This window comes from Mustela lutreola, chromosome 15 (genome assembly GCF_030435805.1).
Source record: "Mustela lutreola isolate mMusLut2 chromosome 15, mMusLut2.pri, whole genome shotgun sequence".
Lineage (NCBI taxonomy): Eukaryota > Metazoa > Chordata > Mammalia > Carnivora > Mustelidae > Mustela > Mustela lutreola.
The window spans coordinates 26,318,012-26,334,032 of record NC_081304.1 but is presented as its reverse complement, the minus strand read 5'-3'; the positions used below and the strand labels follow the sequence as shown (position 1 = coordinate 26,334,032).

The 16,021-nt window shown below is 42.4% G+C and overlaps 2 protein-coding genes across 8 annotated transcripts in view; one reads left to right on the top strand and one right to left on the bottom strand.

Annotated features, from left to right (window-relative positions):
* UTP18 (UTP18 small subunit processome component) overlaps positions 1-9,397 on the bottom strand; it is a 41,676-nt gene extending 32,279 nt beyond the window's left edge. Inside the window, exons 1-4 of the mRNA XM_059150498.1 lie at positions 8,610-9,397; positions 6,665-6,777; positions 5,482-5,580; positions 891-958 (exon numbers count right to left, since the gene is read on the bottom strand). Of these exons, the coding sequence (XP_059006481.1) occupies positions 891-958; positions 5,482-5,580; positions 6,665-6,777; positions 8,610-8,948 (619 nt within the window). The 5' untranslated portion in view covers positions 8,949-9,397. The remainder of the gene's footprint in view (positions 1-890; positions 959-5,481; positions 5,581-6,664; positions 6,778-8,609) is intronic.
* A 44-nt stretch (positions 9,398-9,441) lies between these two features.
* Positions 9,442-16,021, top strand: part of MBTD1 (mbt domain containing 1) — a 70,042-nt gene continuing 63,462 nt past the window's right edge. For 5 of the 7 annotated variants that reach the window (XM_059150504.1, XM_059150499.1, XM_059150506.1 and 2 more), the window contains exons 1-2: positions 9,443-9,708; positions 10,347-10,410. The gene's annotated coding sequence lies outside the window, so the exon portion shown is untranslated. Of the gene's footprint in view, positions 9,709-10,346; positions 10,411-16,021 lie in introns of all 7 variants that reach the window. The other 2 variants (XM_059150505.1, XM_059150502.1) reach the window with 1 other exon arrangement.

Below are 16,021 nucleotides of genomic sequence, written 5' to 3'. Positions count from 1 at the left end.
CTGTCCGTGTTGGTCTCCCCGCTCAGTGGGGAGTCTGCCACTCTCCCTCTGTCCCCCACCGCCCCTGCTCATGTTCTCTCTCAAAACAAGTAAAATCTTTAAAAATAAATAAATAAAATAAAATGGCCTACAAATGCAGCATTCTAAAATGGATAGTAAAATTATACTTCATCGAGGAGGGCAAACTGGTAACTAAGGAGGTTAAAATCATATATGTAAAAAAAGGTTAAAGGATCAGGGATGTTAAACTTGTTAAAAAAACAAACCTGGAAAGATATTTCTTCAACAACAGAGTTTTACATGAAACAAGAAGTAAAATAAACTGCACACTGTTTTTAGTTTTTTTAAAACTGTATACTTTTAAACGGTAGGACTACAGAGTGTATGGAGGTAAAGCTTGAAACTGGAAAAAAATTCTAACAATTAGTCCTTTAGAAACAGAGAAGAGGGAAAACCAGTCCAGTAACCAGCATTATTTGATGTGTTTAAGCAGAGGCTGAATTACCATCTAACAGATGCTGTAGAGAAAGATTCCTGCAGTGGATAAATTCAGGCTGTATCACTAAGATTCCTCCCACCTCTAAAAGCCATCTGGCTAGAAACCAGAAGGTAAATTCTGACTTAGTAAAAGATTGGGTTTTCTAACAGAATTGCAGAAAACAACTGGTTCTTTAAATGGGCTCCTTGTACTTGAATACCATGAGGCCTGGACTCAAAGGGCCGAGAAGAAGGGAGGGAGAGGTGGTAGTGATAATTAAACGGAGGCTCATCAGAAATCAAGAATGCTAAGAAGAGAGCTCCTGCATCGTGTGGGAAGATATACTGCAGACTCCCTAAAGGATTTAGGAATAGAGATTCGTTTACTAACTTAAACAGGTATCAGCACTCACCATCTGAAGATGTCTTCCGCTTACTAGTCTCTGCCCAGGCAGGTACACCCCCCATGGCATGCTGGAATCTAAGCGAAAATACAAAAATGAAATTTTCTGTTGGCTAATAAATGTTCACCAAACTTCAAAGACTTAAAGGGTATAAATTAGCTCATCCTTGAAAGCATGTATACAATCTCTGCCAAAAGAATTATCATCTTGGGGCGCCTGCAAGGCTCAGTGGGTTAAGCCTCTGCCTTTGGCTCAGGTCATGGTCTCAGGGTCTTGGGATCAAGCCCCGCATCAGGCTCTCTACTCAGCAGGGAACCTGTTTCCCCCCTCTGTCTGTCTGCCTCTCTGCCTACTTGTGATCTCTGTCAAATAAATAAATAAAATCCTTAAAAAAAAATTATCAACTTTAACAGAAAAGCTACTCACAAAGAATAGTCCCAACTTGCCAATATGGGAAACTTTTGTGAACCTCTAACTGTATAAACTAGTCTTGGATATAGAACACCTGGATACATATTTGTTAATTATTTTTGTCTAGTTACAGGTCTACTTATTTGCTCATATCAACACATCTCAGATCTTGGAACTAAGTGAAGAACTCTATATGCGGTGATAAACCAATGCCACAGTAACAGAATACATCTTAAAACACATCTGAAAGACTGGTAAGAATATACAAAACACAATCACATATCCTTTGAATAAAATTGGAGCATTTCACTCTGGAAAAAAGCTAGCTTTATGAGAAACATATTCTGAAGTGCTGGTTTCTGAAAAAGTGCAGAGTCATTCTAATAGTTTATTACAGAAGTGCAGACAAAACCACCAAACTCAGCCCACTGGCCATAAACAACTAGAAAACGAGACAAAACATATGAAACTGTTTTCAAAAATTGGAAAAAAACATAAGATCGTGATCCCTGAGAGAAAGGAAATAACAAGGTAAGTGCTGCCATCCCAGGATTTCCCCCCAAAGGCAATTTTTTGAGACCTTGGCACAGAACCAGTGAGAAAAAGTCAGACTTGAAAGAGGCTGAGAGAACTGGAATTTGAGGGGCACTGAATAACAGAAGAAAAAAAGAAACAGCTCCAGGTGCCTGGGTGGCTCAGGTTGTGTGACTGACTCTTGATTTCAGCTCAGGTCTTGATCTCACGCTTTTGAGTTCAAGCCCCAAATTGGGGCTCCATGCTGGGTGTAGAGCCTACTTAAAAATAAGAAAAAATTTTTAAAACTTTTAAAAAGGATTCGCCGTATTAAAATATAAATGAAAGAAAAAAGAGTAAATTGTTTTGAAAAAGCGGGCACCTAGGAGACTCAGTCAGTTAAGCATCCAACTCTTCATCTCAGCTCAGCTCTTGATCTCAGGGTCATGAGTTCAAGCCCTCACATTGGGCTCCATGCGGGGCATGAAACCTACAAAAAGCTCCAAAATCTGCACTGGGGTCCACAGACATTTTTGCTGAATACTAAGCTGTACATTCACAGGATGAAACTCCATGAGACCAGGCAAAGAACTAGCAGGGAGCTGTAAGTTGAATAACAGCAGAGTTCAGACACTTGAGTTTCAACCAGTCATGGAAAGGTCCTTACTAAAAACTCAGGGCATTCAGAAGAAATGGCAAAAGAGTCTATCTTAGACATGGGGCTAAACCAGCCTAGAGTAAATGCTACTCTACAACAAAACTAAAAACAAATCCTGAGAGGATCAAACTAATCTCCAAGCCAATCAACTGATTGCCTAGACAAAGTCACTAAAAGTACTCACTCATTCAACATTCACTCATTAAACACTCATTAAAAGCCAAAATCAAAATCCAGACACTGATCAATTTACCACTCACACTGCCCAAAATCCAATCAAAATTTCTAGTTTTTCGGGGCGCCTGGGTGGCTCAGTGGGTTAAGCCTCTGCCTTTGGCTCAGGTCATGATCCCAGGGGCCTGGGATCGAGTCCCGCATTGGGCTCTCTGCTCAGCAGGGAGCCTGCTTCTCCTCATCTCTCTCTCTGTCTGTCTCTCTGCCTATTTGTGATCTGTCTCTCTGTCAAATAAATAAATAAAATCTTAAAAAAAAAAAAAAAAATTCTAGTTTTTCTAGTTTTTCTTTTTCTGCAGGGAAGCAGAAAAATATGAACCACAACCAGAACAAAAAATCAGTCAATAGAAAGACACAGAAAAGACAGACATGAAAGAATTAGCATAGACTCGGAGTTCAGAGCCAATACAAATGAGAAAATGCTCAACATCATTCATTATCAGGAAATACAAATAAAAACCATGATGAGATACCATCTCACACCCATCAGATGGTTAAAATTAACAACAAAGGAAACAACAAACATTGACAAGGATTCGAAGAAAGGGAAACCCTCTTGCACTGTTGGTGGGAATGCAAACTGATGCAGCCACTCTGGAAAATAGTATGGAGGTTCCTCAAAAAGTTAAAAATAGAGCTACCCTACGATCAAGAAATTGCACCACTACTACCCAAAGGATACAAAAATACAGATTTGAAGGGGTACATGCACACTGACGTTTACAGCAACATTACCAACAACAGCCGAACTATGGAAAGAGCCCAAGTGTTCATGAATTGATGAACAGATAAAGAAGATGTGCTGTATATATGCATATACATGAAATATTACTCAGCCATCAAAGAATTAAATCTTACCATGTGCAAGAACGTGGATGGAGGTAGAACGCATTACGCTAAGTGAAATCGGTAGAGAAAAACAAATTCCGTATCATTTCACTCATACGTGGAATTTAGGAAATAAGAGAGATGAATTTACAGGATGGGGGAAAAAAGAGAGAAGGAAACAAACTGTAAGAGATTCTTACCTAAAGGAAACAAACTACCGGTTGATGGAGGGAGACTGGTGGAGGATGCTCTAGATGGGTGATGGGCATTACGGAGGGCACTTGTTATGATGAGCACTGAGTGTTATACGTAAGTGATGAATCACTAAATTTTGTTTCCAAAACTAATATCACACTGTGCATTAAATAACTAGAATTTAAATAAAGGTTTAGAAGAAAAATAAATGAGGTTAAGGTAAAGTACCAAGTTTTCAAATACTCAATGTTCAAATACTTAAATGTTCTTGAAAGTTAAAACCAGTTACTTAATCACTATAATGTAAAATTAAATTTTTAAAATTTCTATTTTTGATGTAACTAAAATGTAGAACACTAAGCAAAGTAAGTCAGTCAGAGAAAGACAAATACCGTATGATTTCACTCATGTGGAATTTAAGAACTAAAACAAATGAACACTGGGAAAGGGAAGGAAAAATAAAGTATGCTAAAAACAAAAAGGGAAGGGCGCCTGTGTGGCTCAGTTGGTTGAGTGACTGACTCTTGGTTTTGGCTTAGGTCATGATCGATCCATCCATCCTGGGATCAAGCCCCTCGTCAGACTCTGCACTCAGCACAGATTCTGCTCAGGATTCTCTCTCCCTCTGCCTCTTCTCTCCCCCGCTTGAGCTCTAAATTAAATAAATAAAATCTTAAGGGGAAAAAAAAAAAACAGAGAGGAAGGCAAACCACATGAAACTCTTAAGTACAGAAAACAAACTGAGGGTTGCTGGAGGTGGTCGGAGAATGGGGTAAATGAGTGATATGCATTAAGGACAGCACTCGCAATGAGCACTGGGGTTTGTGTGCAAGTGACGAACCACTAAACTCTACCCCTGAAACTAATGCTACATTACACGTTTACGAACTTGAATTTAAATAAAATATTGAAAGAAAAAATATTTTTGAAGATCTGTAAGTCTGAATTGGAAGAATCACAATGAAATCATCATTTTATTTTACTTACCCAAATTTTTTAAAGAGAGAAAGACTTTTTTTTAAGATTTTATTTATCTGTTAATTTAAGAGAGAAAGAGAGAAAGGAGTGGGTGGCCAGGGAGGGAGAAGCAGGCTCTATGCTGAGCCTGGTGCCCAATGCAGGGCTCGATCCCAGGACCCTGAGACGACCTGAGCCTAACTCAGACGCTCAACCAACTGAGCCACCTGGGCGCCCCATGAAGTTATTATTTTAAAATATACATACATCTCCCAGCTCTGCTTAACTAAAAGAACCTAAAAGTCATGGAAAAGAGATGGTTTACCACATACAAACAAACAAGCAAGTAAGCAATACCATCACTGATTATATGTGGGTGGTAGGATTACAAGATTTTTAAAAAAAAATTTTTTTTAAGATTTTATTTACTTATTTGACAGAAAGAGACACAGCAAGAAAGGGAACAGAAGCAGGGGTTGTGGGAGAGGGAGAAGCAGGCTTCCGGCTGAGCAGGGAGCCCAATGCAGGGCTCAATCCCAGAACCCTGGGATCATGACCTGAGCCAAAGGCAGACGCTTAATGACAGAGCAACCCAGGAACCCCCCAAAAACTCTTTTGTACTTGTATTCCCTCTCCCTCCAAAATACTAAAACTTAAACCATTTCTTCCAGTAGCAATGTTCTTACTACTTCAAAATGGAAACTCACTACCCAAGAAATTGTTCTAGCCAAAGACTCAGTGAATCCAAATAAACCACTCATTGTAAGTTAAAGCTTGGTAAATCACAAGGAAAAGGACACTTACTCTTCCTTAAGTCTTTTTTGAAGCTTGTCTTTTGAAAGTTTACTTTCACTGGCATTTTTCATCATATCTTTGCGGAACCGATTGCTCATCATGTCAACCCTATTAAAAACAGAACAACAGTATGCTTTAAATGACCTTAAAAGATTTGTGGCAACTAGTTGTTGCCTTTAAAAATTTGAGAACACATTTAACCAAATATAGGTCAAGACCTGTGAAGTACGCAATATCAAATACACATTAATTTTTGAAAAAAGATAAACACGTAATAGAGAATGCTCTGAAAAAATACCAATGACTAATGACAAAAATCACACAAATGAAGAAGTTATTTCCTGCCCATTAAACTGATGAAGTCTAAAAAAAGATAAGCATTGTTTTTAAAAATGGAGTGAAATGGACACCTTTCAATGGGAAGGTAAACTGGGAGAACCTCCTGGTCAGTCTGGCAGTTTTTATCAAGACTCTGACACATGCTCATGCCCTTTGATTAAGTAATTCCACCTCAGAAAATCCTTCTTACAGAGCAATTAGAAAGGAGAAAAAGGTTTATGCAGAAAAACATTTGTCTCAACATCAACCTATCAAAGGGAAAAATAGGAAAACCTATCTGACAATACCTACAAAAATTGTAGTTAATTCATGTAATAGACTATAATACATTTAAAATCATTTATAAACATTTTTATTCTTAAGCGGGGATAAACGCTTGCAAGACCATACAGTTTCATCTCTTAAGACCATAGTACTGACTGTTAGCTTTTTTCCTAGCCTTTTCTCAGTTTCAGACATTGTGCTAAGAGTTCCATATACATTATTTCACTTAATCTCAAGAACCTTCTGATATTACTAGTATTATTATCTCTGTTCGAAAGAGAAACCTTGCCCTTGATCACTTCGGAACGGGCCACATTAAAAGACAAACTCAGATGTGACACCAAACACTATGCTTTCTTTGCCATTCAATACAGCACACAAGAGACGAGGGCAGGAGAGAAGAACGCCAACACATTAACAGCGGTTCTCCCTCGATGTGAGTTTATGAATGACCTTTTCCTTTTTCTGCTTTACAGTATTTTTCAAATCTTCACGTAATCATATATTTGTAAAGAGAACTTCTTTAAAACTTACAAAATGTTATTTTAAATATCCAAAGGGAATCTGGAAGAACAAATAGGCAACTTACATTTCATCATTTTCATCTTCTTCATCCACCCAAACTGGCTTCTTTTGAAACAGAAAATTATCTTTTGCTTCATTTTCCACTTCTGAGTCACCTGAGTCTTCCTGCACTTGAACCTAGAGAAGACAAATGCCCTCAAGCACTGAGTTTTTCAGCAGACGCACACACCTTACAGCTGGAATCCTTCTTAGGCCCGCTGATGGAGTAATGAGACAGAATGTTAACCACGGCAAATTCTGGAAGCAGAACAGAAAATGCGGAGAGGAGAGAATGGCACCGTATGCTGGAAAGGCAGGCAGGATGAAAAGTCAAGGAGTGAAAGCTGACATGCTGAAAAGAAAGGATCAAATAAGATGAGAAAAACAAAAGGTAAGTTGACAGAAGAGGAAAATGAGCTGGAAAAATCCCAGAACTACAGAAAGCATGGGACCAGAGGCAGACTAACATCAAAAATTATGTGACTGAATACTATAACTAAGTGGCATTTCATTATTCTTAGACATACTGCTTCTCCATTGTTCATAACAATTCTTGACCCCCTCCCTCAAGAAAATTTACCCTAGACTATTAAATCTAAATCTTCACCACAGAAAACTCCCAGAAGTTGAGCTCGAGCTTTCCCAAAAACCGCTAATAGACATGTCCAAATATTTTCTCGCTCTTCTGTTACCAGCCTATGATCTTTCAAAGCCCGATAAATACCACCTCACAAAGACTGTTCCTTTGTTCTCGACTATAAAAAGTCCCAAAGGCCAGTTTTCCAGTAACAGTCCTCTATCTGCCAAAGAGATTTCTGCAGGTTCCCTCATATGCACCCAAAGGAGATACTGACAATCAAATGACACTGGCCACTTGTGAGGTTGGTATTCATTCACCAAACAGTATTCTCGGTGAGGCTTTGCTTGGCCACGTCTCCTAAAATTTCACTGGCCTCTACACACACTCGTCTTCCTCTCCCTAATGCTTTTTTTTTTTTTCTCTTCAGCACATGTCTCTGACATATTTGCATTTTACTTTATCTTCTTTTTGCACCACTAGTACACATGGTCTAAAACAGCAAGGGACTTTTGTGTTTTTCTCCATTGCTGTGCCTCCTCCGTTTCCTAGAACAAGGCCTGGAACTTCCTATCTTGGAAGAAATATCAGGTGTAGCATAAAAGAGATAATTAAAAGTGGCTCCTAAAAAGTGACTTAAAATGTGCAAAGTAAGGTGGGGGGGGGGGGTGGCTCAATGGGTTCAAGCCTCTGCCTTCGGCTCGGGTCATGATCCCAGGGTCCTGGGATCCAGCCCCAATCCGGCTCTCTGCTCAGCCAGGAGCCTGCTTCCCTCTCTCTCTCTGCCTCTCTGTCTACTTGTGATCTCTCACTGTCAAATAAATAAATAAAATCTCTTTTTAAAAATGTGCAATGGGGGTAAAAAGGGATGATAAAAAAGCAAGCAGGGTTTTCATTGCCCGAAAAGATATGTGGCCCCCAACAAACGCACAATGATCTGGCGAACAGACAAATGCATGATCATTCTCAGAAGCTGGCCAGTCCATCACTTGGGAAGCTGTTAAAAACGCACGTTCTGATTCCGTAACTCCTGAATCCCGACAAGGTACTGAGGCAGGGGATCGAACCGCCACAAAGAAAGAAACACAGGGTTTCGATCTGAGCCGCGACAAAATGCTCACGACTGCCCTGCGCTACACAGACGTGTAGAGCGCCTGCTGGATACCCGGCGCAGGGGCTCCCCCGCCCCCTCCACCCCGGGGGCGGGGAAAAGCAAGGTCTCCGCCCAGTGGAGACTACCAGTCTGGCCCCCGTCGGCGCCCGCGTTCTCCGGCGCCCGCCGACCTGAGCGCTCCCGGCGCCGCAGGTCGCCCAGGCTCCGCCCCCGGAGGCTCACCGCCCACCGTGCGCCCCGCCTGAGCGCGCCCAGCCCGCGCGCCGCGGCCTCCCTCACCCGCGAGCCCTGCAGACGCCGCAGCAACGCGTCCTCGTTGTCCTCGACGTCGCCGAACACCAGCTCCTCGAGGCACCGTTCCACGGCCGGTTTGTGCTCCTCCAGCGTCAGGCGGTTCCGCTGCCGGAGCCGTCTCTCCTCCTCCGCCGCGACTGCGATCGCAGCGGCCGCTGCGCTCGGCCGGGCCGGCGGTTTCCGCTGGGATGAAGGAGCAGCCTTTCGGGGCGGCCCGCCCGGCCCTGCTCCGGCTCTCCGGCCCGGCTTCGTTCGGCTCTTCCGGTCCAGACTCACTCCGGGTCTCCGGTCCGGTTTCGTTCGGCTTCTACGTTCTGGCGGCATCGTTGGGTTGGAGAAGAAACGCAGGCGCTCACGTGGAACCTCGCTGCGCGTGCGCCGAGGCGGTTCGCTGTCCGCGGCCGCTGAGGCCCCGCGGGGTCGGAAGGAGCCTGCGCGGCCTGTTAGCACGTGACCAACACTCTCTCCCTACGTAACGCCCACTCCCCTCAGCAACCCCTCCCCGTAGGGGAGTTCCTCCGGGAGGACCGATCTTCCGGGTGGAGGGGGAAGCGGCGTGACTGGAGTGGAAAATTTTTTCCAACACAACTTCGCAGCTGCAACTGATTGAAGGGAGCACAAGAAAGCAGGAGTATAAGCTGGGATGACTGAATGAAACTTCTGCTCTTCTTCCTGACTTTTTAACCACTCGACTTAACACGAGCCGCGGTTGCCTTTTCCACCCCCTCGTCTTGGTACGGCCCTTGGAGTACGGAGCCTGCAGAGGGTCCCACGCTGGAGGAGAGAGAGAGGAGGGTATGTAGGGAAGTGGGCCAATCGGGGCGCGGGTCACGGCGCAGGCGCGCTGGGGAGGGAGGGCTATGCTAATGTTGTTGATATCCTGGGGCCACCCGAGTTAAAGGGGGGAAATCCGGGGGCTGCCGCAGCCGCCGTGGGTCTGGGCACAGCGGGGGCCCCCCCCCGTGTAGTCGCCGTAGTCCCAGGGAGAGGCGCCTGCCCCCAGCTCGGGGAGGGGGCGCCGCGGGCCCGGGGAGCACGGACAACCCCTACCCATGAGGCCCTGATGGAAAACACAAAGGATCTGGTGAGAGCCGAGCGCGGCAGCCGCTTTGTGTGCCAGGTGGGGGGGACGCCTGCAGCTCCCCGACCCCAGCAACCCTTGCAGCTCCCTGACCCCCGCTCCCAGGCCTGCTTCTCCATCCCACGCCCCCTCAACCTCCAGAGTCCCCCTCCTCCTACCGGCCGTTAAACGATTCGGGGGGTTCCCCTCCCCCCACCCCCTCAGCCCGGGGCTTGGCGGGGGTTCTCTCTACTCCCTCCACTCTGGGAGAAAAATTTTAGAAGAAAGTTTTTCTCTGCGTCCCGCCCCCCCTCTCCCTTCAGCTCTGGCTGGTGCGGGGGGAGAGGGAGGCTGGGTTGGAGACTTTTCCTTTTTTAGCCGTCCAGGGTGGGAGAGTGGAGTCCTCCCTTGCCCCCGAGGGGCCTGGTTTGGGTGCTTTGCGGGGGAAGGTGCCTATCGGCTCCGGGGCGAGCGCCGCGAGGCATTTCGCACGTGGAGGTGGAAATATTGAAAGGGGGCGGGGTGGGCACGTGTGGGAGGGAGAGGTGGGAGTGGTGTTTGGGCAGCAGCCACCTGGGCCGCAGCTTTAGAAGGGGTCTAGGTCGGTGGGCTTTCGGGACCCTTGCGTTCTCTTTTGTGAAATGAGAATCCTAACATTTCAGAGTCGGAAGAGACATTAGAGGTCACCCAAAGCAGCCGTCCCCTCTGCAGCCTCTCTGACAAGTGGTAGGTAGTCTGGTCTCTGCTTAAACCTTTAACCAACACTGAACGCTCTCTGCTGCCCCGGAAAGCCCGTTCCTTTTGAATTGTTTGCCTACCCTTATTAGACCCTCTAGTCTCATTCATGTCCTTGTTAAGTTGCTCCCTTTTTTACTTCTCAAATTTTCTCTCACATCCTCCTCACCCACCCACCGCTCGTTGGCCTATATTTTGTGTGCCAGGAAAGAACAGCAGGGAAGTGGAGGAAGGAGGATTTGAGTGAGAGTGAGGGCCAGCTGAAAACTTTGCTGGGTCATTTTCAAATGCGCTGGCTTGTATGCCTGAGAATGGTTGATAAGTTTCTACAGGAAGCTTGGGAATTACAGTCTGGCTGTTTTCTCTCACTAGTGCATCTGTCCGAAGGCAAAAAAAAAAAATCAGCAGCAACTCTGTATTTCTCCTCTCTCAGAGTGCATTTGTTTGTGCCTAAATTTTCTCTAAAGCTGTCTAAAATTGTCTTTGGGAGGTAGTACTGAGGCTGTTAGAAGCATCTCTTCGTACACGGTGGCCAGTACTGCGCCCCTCCCCCTTCCTTTTGACCTGTGTCTTCCTTTCAAACTGGACTTCCTTTTCAAGTCCCTCCTTCACAGTACTTTCATTTCTTTTTTATTACTTACTTCTGAGGTTCTTTGACGAGATTTGAATTTTTTGTAGCGTACAAATTTTTTGTAGCATAAATTTTTTATTTGCGTACAGTTTGCGATAGTTTTCATGTTCTTTACATTAGTGTATGCCATTTATCACTCAGTCGTTGAGGTGGTTCCCTTTCTGCTGTTGTCCGTTAAGGTTTTCTAATGTTCTTCATTTGGTGAGCTGTGCTGCCTCCAAAAGTAGTTTTGTTGGCATAAAATCTTCAGGGTACTTGTTTTTTCTCTTCCTAATATAGTGAAGTGGAATCAAGACATAACAGATAAGATGTAGAAGTAATTATCTGGTCTAAAAGCCAGAGAATAAATTTCCTCTTAAAACTACCAGTACCCTGTTTAAAATACTGAAACATTTTTCTCTTTCCTCCTGTCATGACTTGAGACTCTTGTTCTGCTTTTACATGCTTACTTAGACTCTATTTTTTTGTTTGCCTCAACACCAGTGAGTGTTTAGAAAGAAAATAGCTGTTTTTTGTGTTTTGGGGGGGTTTTTGTTTTTTGGGGTTTTGGGGGTTTTTTTTTGTTTTTTTGCACCATCTCTTTCTCTGAATAACAAGTAACTTCTATTTATATAGAACCCCATCTCAGGGTTTCTGGCTGCCTTGCAAATTACAGCAAAACTGTCTTGAATAAGTATTTGTTCATAAGTATCTTATGTTGGGCCATGGTTTTCAACAATCCAGTTTTTAATTTTATAGAGTTTGAGGTCATTTTCATCTTAATCTAGTGACTAGAATTTAACATGGAAATGAATAGTAGGTATAGAAAAAAAACTGATAGAGCTGTGTAATTCTGTCTTTAAAGTTCTAATTACCATGGAGTTCCAAGTTATTTTCCTGCTCACTTTAAACATGAACTGTCATGACTTAAGCTGACTGACTTTGGAGACATTTGCATTCTGATCATACTAGACAGGAACAACTGGTTTTATTTTTAAAGAAGACACTGTTGTATTTTTTGTGACTGGTTATATGTTGTCCTGGTTAGAGTCTAAACCTTCCTACACAGATGCTTCTAGGCCCTCAAATTGTTGAAAATATAATAGTCAAAAGAGGGTAGAGCTGTAGGTTACAAGTGAAAACAACATATTAATGTCATAAATACAAAACCGCTAGATCACTGAAAGCCAGGAGTGCTCAGTGGTTTGAGTGACCACATTCTAAAATTAGTATTCACTATTTTTTGGTTGCTCTTTCTCAGTTTTCTTCTTTAAAGTGTTTGCTGAATAAGATGTAACCTTTTCACATTTAAATATTAAGGTTAAGCCAGTTAAAATGAACATTAATTTCAGGGTTTTGATTCGAGAGAAAGATAAAAACATGAGGTCAGTAGAAGAGGAAGGAATTAAAATAAGCAAGATAAAATATGCCTCTTAACACTAGGGTATTGGTAACTGTCCAACACTACCTTTAGTTTTATGCAAAAATTGCAGATTGGTTTACATTTAATCTTTTTTTTTTTAAGATTTTTATTTATTTGACAGACAGAGATCACAAGTAGGCAGAGAGGCAGGCAGAGAGAGAAAGAGAAGGGGAAGCAGGCCCCCGGCTGAGCAGAGAGCCCAATGTGGGGCTGGATCCCAGGACCCTGAGATCATGACCTGAGGCATCCAGGCATCCCAGTTTACATTTAATCTTTTTTTTTTTTTTTTTTTTTACATTTAATCATTTTAATGACTTTTTTTTTTTTTTTTAAGATACACACACACACACACACAGTTAGACTTTTGCATCTTACTTTGCTGGAAATAGGAAAGGAAATAATTCCCATATGAAAAAGCCTGATTGAGATGATACGGTAAGAGAGGTACTGGCAGACTAGGATAGTGTTTCAGTTCTGCCACTGACTAGCTTCATAGTACTTGTCAGATGAGATCCTGGGCCTCCTTTTCTCATCCTCATAGTTGAAGGGCTGGTCTAGAAACAGCATTGTCAGATAGAGCTTTGTATGGTGATAGGAATGTCTTAGGTGTGTTTTCTCCAGTGTGGCAGCCACTAGCTAGCTACCCATGGCTGTTGGACACTTAAAAGGTAGCTAGTACAACAGAAAGACCCGGTTTTTCCGTTTGATTTAACTGGTGTAAATTTAAATAGCCATAGGTCTGCCATGTTGGACATGGCAGATATACAAGAGCATTTTCCAAACTTAACTACTCATTAAAACAACCTCTTGGGGCTCTTGTAACCATACAAAACCTCTCTCCCGGTGATTATCATTCGGTAGGTCTATAGTGGGGCCTATAGGTGCATGCCTGACAAAGTTTTTATCAGATTGCTTAGGGAGGTACTCCAGTTCTCACTTCAGTATTGATGACTTAAAATGTAATGTAGTGGAAATAAGCTCTGGACAAAGTTGGCAAACTGGCCAGGCTCTCGCTCTGCCACCTCCTGACCTCTGATCTTAAGTAAATTTTGTAACCTCTTCAGGCATCATCTTTCTCACCTAAGTCTGGATTGAGCTTCAATTCCCAGGGTTTCTGTAAGCCAATTAGATGTGATAACCAGCATACAAGAAATTGCGAGCTGCTGTAAAGTATTAAGGTGTCTTCTCAAAATCCCTTTTTCTTTTCCCTTTTTCACTACTAACCTGTTACTACTTCTTATGGAATAGGTCCCATACAGTAACTCACTTAATTTAGTAATTTCTTTTTTTTTTTTTTTTTTAAGAATTTTATGTATTCATTTGTCACAGAGAGATACCACAAGCAGGCAGAGAAAGGGGGCCGGAAGCAGGCTGCCCACTGAGCAGAGAGCCTGATGTCGGGCTCACTCCCAGGACCCTGAGATCATGACCCAAGCAGAAGGCAGAGGCCTAACCCACTGCACCACCCAGGTGCCCCTAATTTAGTAATTTCTTGTTCCCCCCAACTATAGTTTGTAATCTATGTCGAGGATATGTACAGTAAATCTAACACTTCGTTGTATTTCTGTTGCTTAGCATAATGATCTGTCTATATTGCTCAATAAATATTGGATGATATAGCCCATTGCTTTACTTTTAATTTTCAAAACTTTAGTTAGTTGGTTGCAGATTTAGACAACAAATAACCTCCTTCTGTACACATACGTGTTTAACCCTGTTTTTAATTTTTTCATTATTAATACCCCATGGTTGTTATTATCCAGTGAAAGTGTATCTTTTACACGACCAGCTCCAAATATATTTTCAAAAGATAAACACCATAGACACCTGGGTGGTTCAGTGGGTTAAGCCTCTGCCTTCGGCTCAGGTCATGATCTCAGGGTCCTGGGATCCAGCCCCGCATTGGGCTCTCTGCTCAGTGGAGAGCCTGCTTCCCCCCCTCTCTCTCTGCCTGCCTCTCTGCCTTCTCTCTCTCTCTGACAAATAAATAAATAAAATCTTAAAAAAAAAAAAAAAAAGATAAACACCAAGAGAATATCATCACCTTAGGTCAGTGTTTTTAGGTTATATCCAATCTGTTTAACTTATTTTTTGCTGTGTTCACATACTAACAAATGAACTCATTTGATTGCTGAGACTGCGTTTGCACTACAGCCCCAGCTTTAGTACGAATTCTGTTATTTGTGGTAGAGAAGATAGCTAATGATGATCTTTTTTTTTTTTTTTTTAAATCACAAGTAGGCAGAGAGGCAGGCAGAGAGAGAGAGGAGGAAGCAGGCTCCCCGCAGAGCAGAGAGCCCGATGCGGGGCTCGATCCCAGGACCCCGGGACCATGACCCGAGCCGAAGGCAGAGGCCCCAACCCACTGAGCCACCCAGGCGCCCCTAGCTAATGATGATCTTAAGGTCCCTCTCAGCTACTGCTTTTCAGACTTAATTTTGATGCGGTCATCTTTTTTTAATTAGCTCTTAGGTTCATAATTAAGGATTCATAGCTTTTTTCTGAAAAACTGAAAGCCCATTTATGTGAGTTATTTTATCAGACATCATTCCTGTTGTGGTATGTGATGTTTTCCTTATTTTGAAGAGAGGGGAAACTGATACCCAAGTAATTGTTACATCCAAAGTCATAGTGTGGAGTGATGGAACCAGAACTTGAACCCAGACAGAAATGTGTATTTCTTATATATCTAAGAAAACCTTCCTTTTGCTCACTGTTGCTTTAAGCTATAGAATACTGTTGTATAGAATATTGTCCTCTCCTGTCATTCCCTGGTTACTTTTCAGTTTCTTTAAGGGAGTTATTTAGTATATTACTGTTTTCAGTTTTCTCTTGATTATATCATTGACATGAATTTATTCTTTCACATTGGTCTTGTGGAAAACAAAAACCCAGTAATCTCAAATCCTCACCATTTATCATCCTCCTAATAGTAAGCTGGGAAAGAAGAAAAGCATTTAAGGCCTGTGAGTTGTATCACCATGCCAGACTGCTTTTCATCCTGATGGTAGAATGACGAAAACCAGCAAGAGCTAAATAGCTCTCTAGCTCGTATTGAGTCCAGTTGTCATAGATCCCTTAATTTCTTAGTTTTAACTTTGTGAGTTCACACATAGAACCTTCCCAAATTCAAGGATTTAGGACACTTCATGACAAAATCCTGGGAAGTTATGTGGGCTACTGAACCCTATTGGTTTGGATAATGGAGGGTTGATTAACTTAATGATGAGTTTATTCATGTTGAAATTATGCTATTATTACTTTGTTGTGTATTTATTTGTGCTTGCATTTAGAATCTCAAATATTTTCTGTAAAATTTTTGTTGAAAAGTTTTACCTTTCAACTCTTTTGTAGATTTTATAAGGTGGAAGGTTCATCAGAGTGATAATTACAGTAGGGAAATGAAATTTAACTGTGATCTGTGACTCTTCTTTACATTTTGTCACTATGAAAACCTTTTTATTTTTTCACTATAGAAGTATTACACATTTGCTGTTTAAAAAAAGAAAATGAAAATCATAGAAAAGTTAAAAATCATCCTCTTATTCCATTGTCAGCCTGTTAATAGC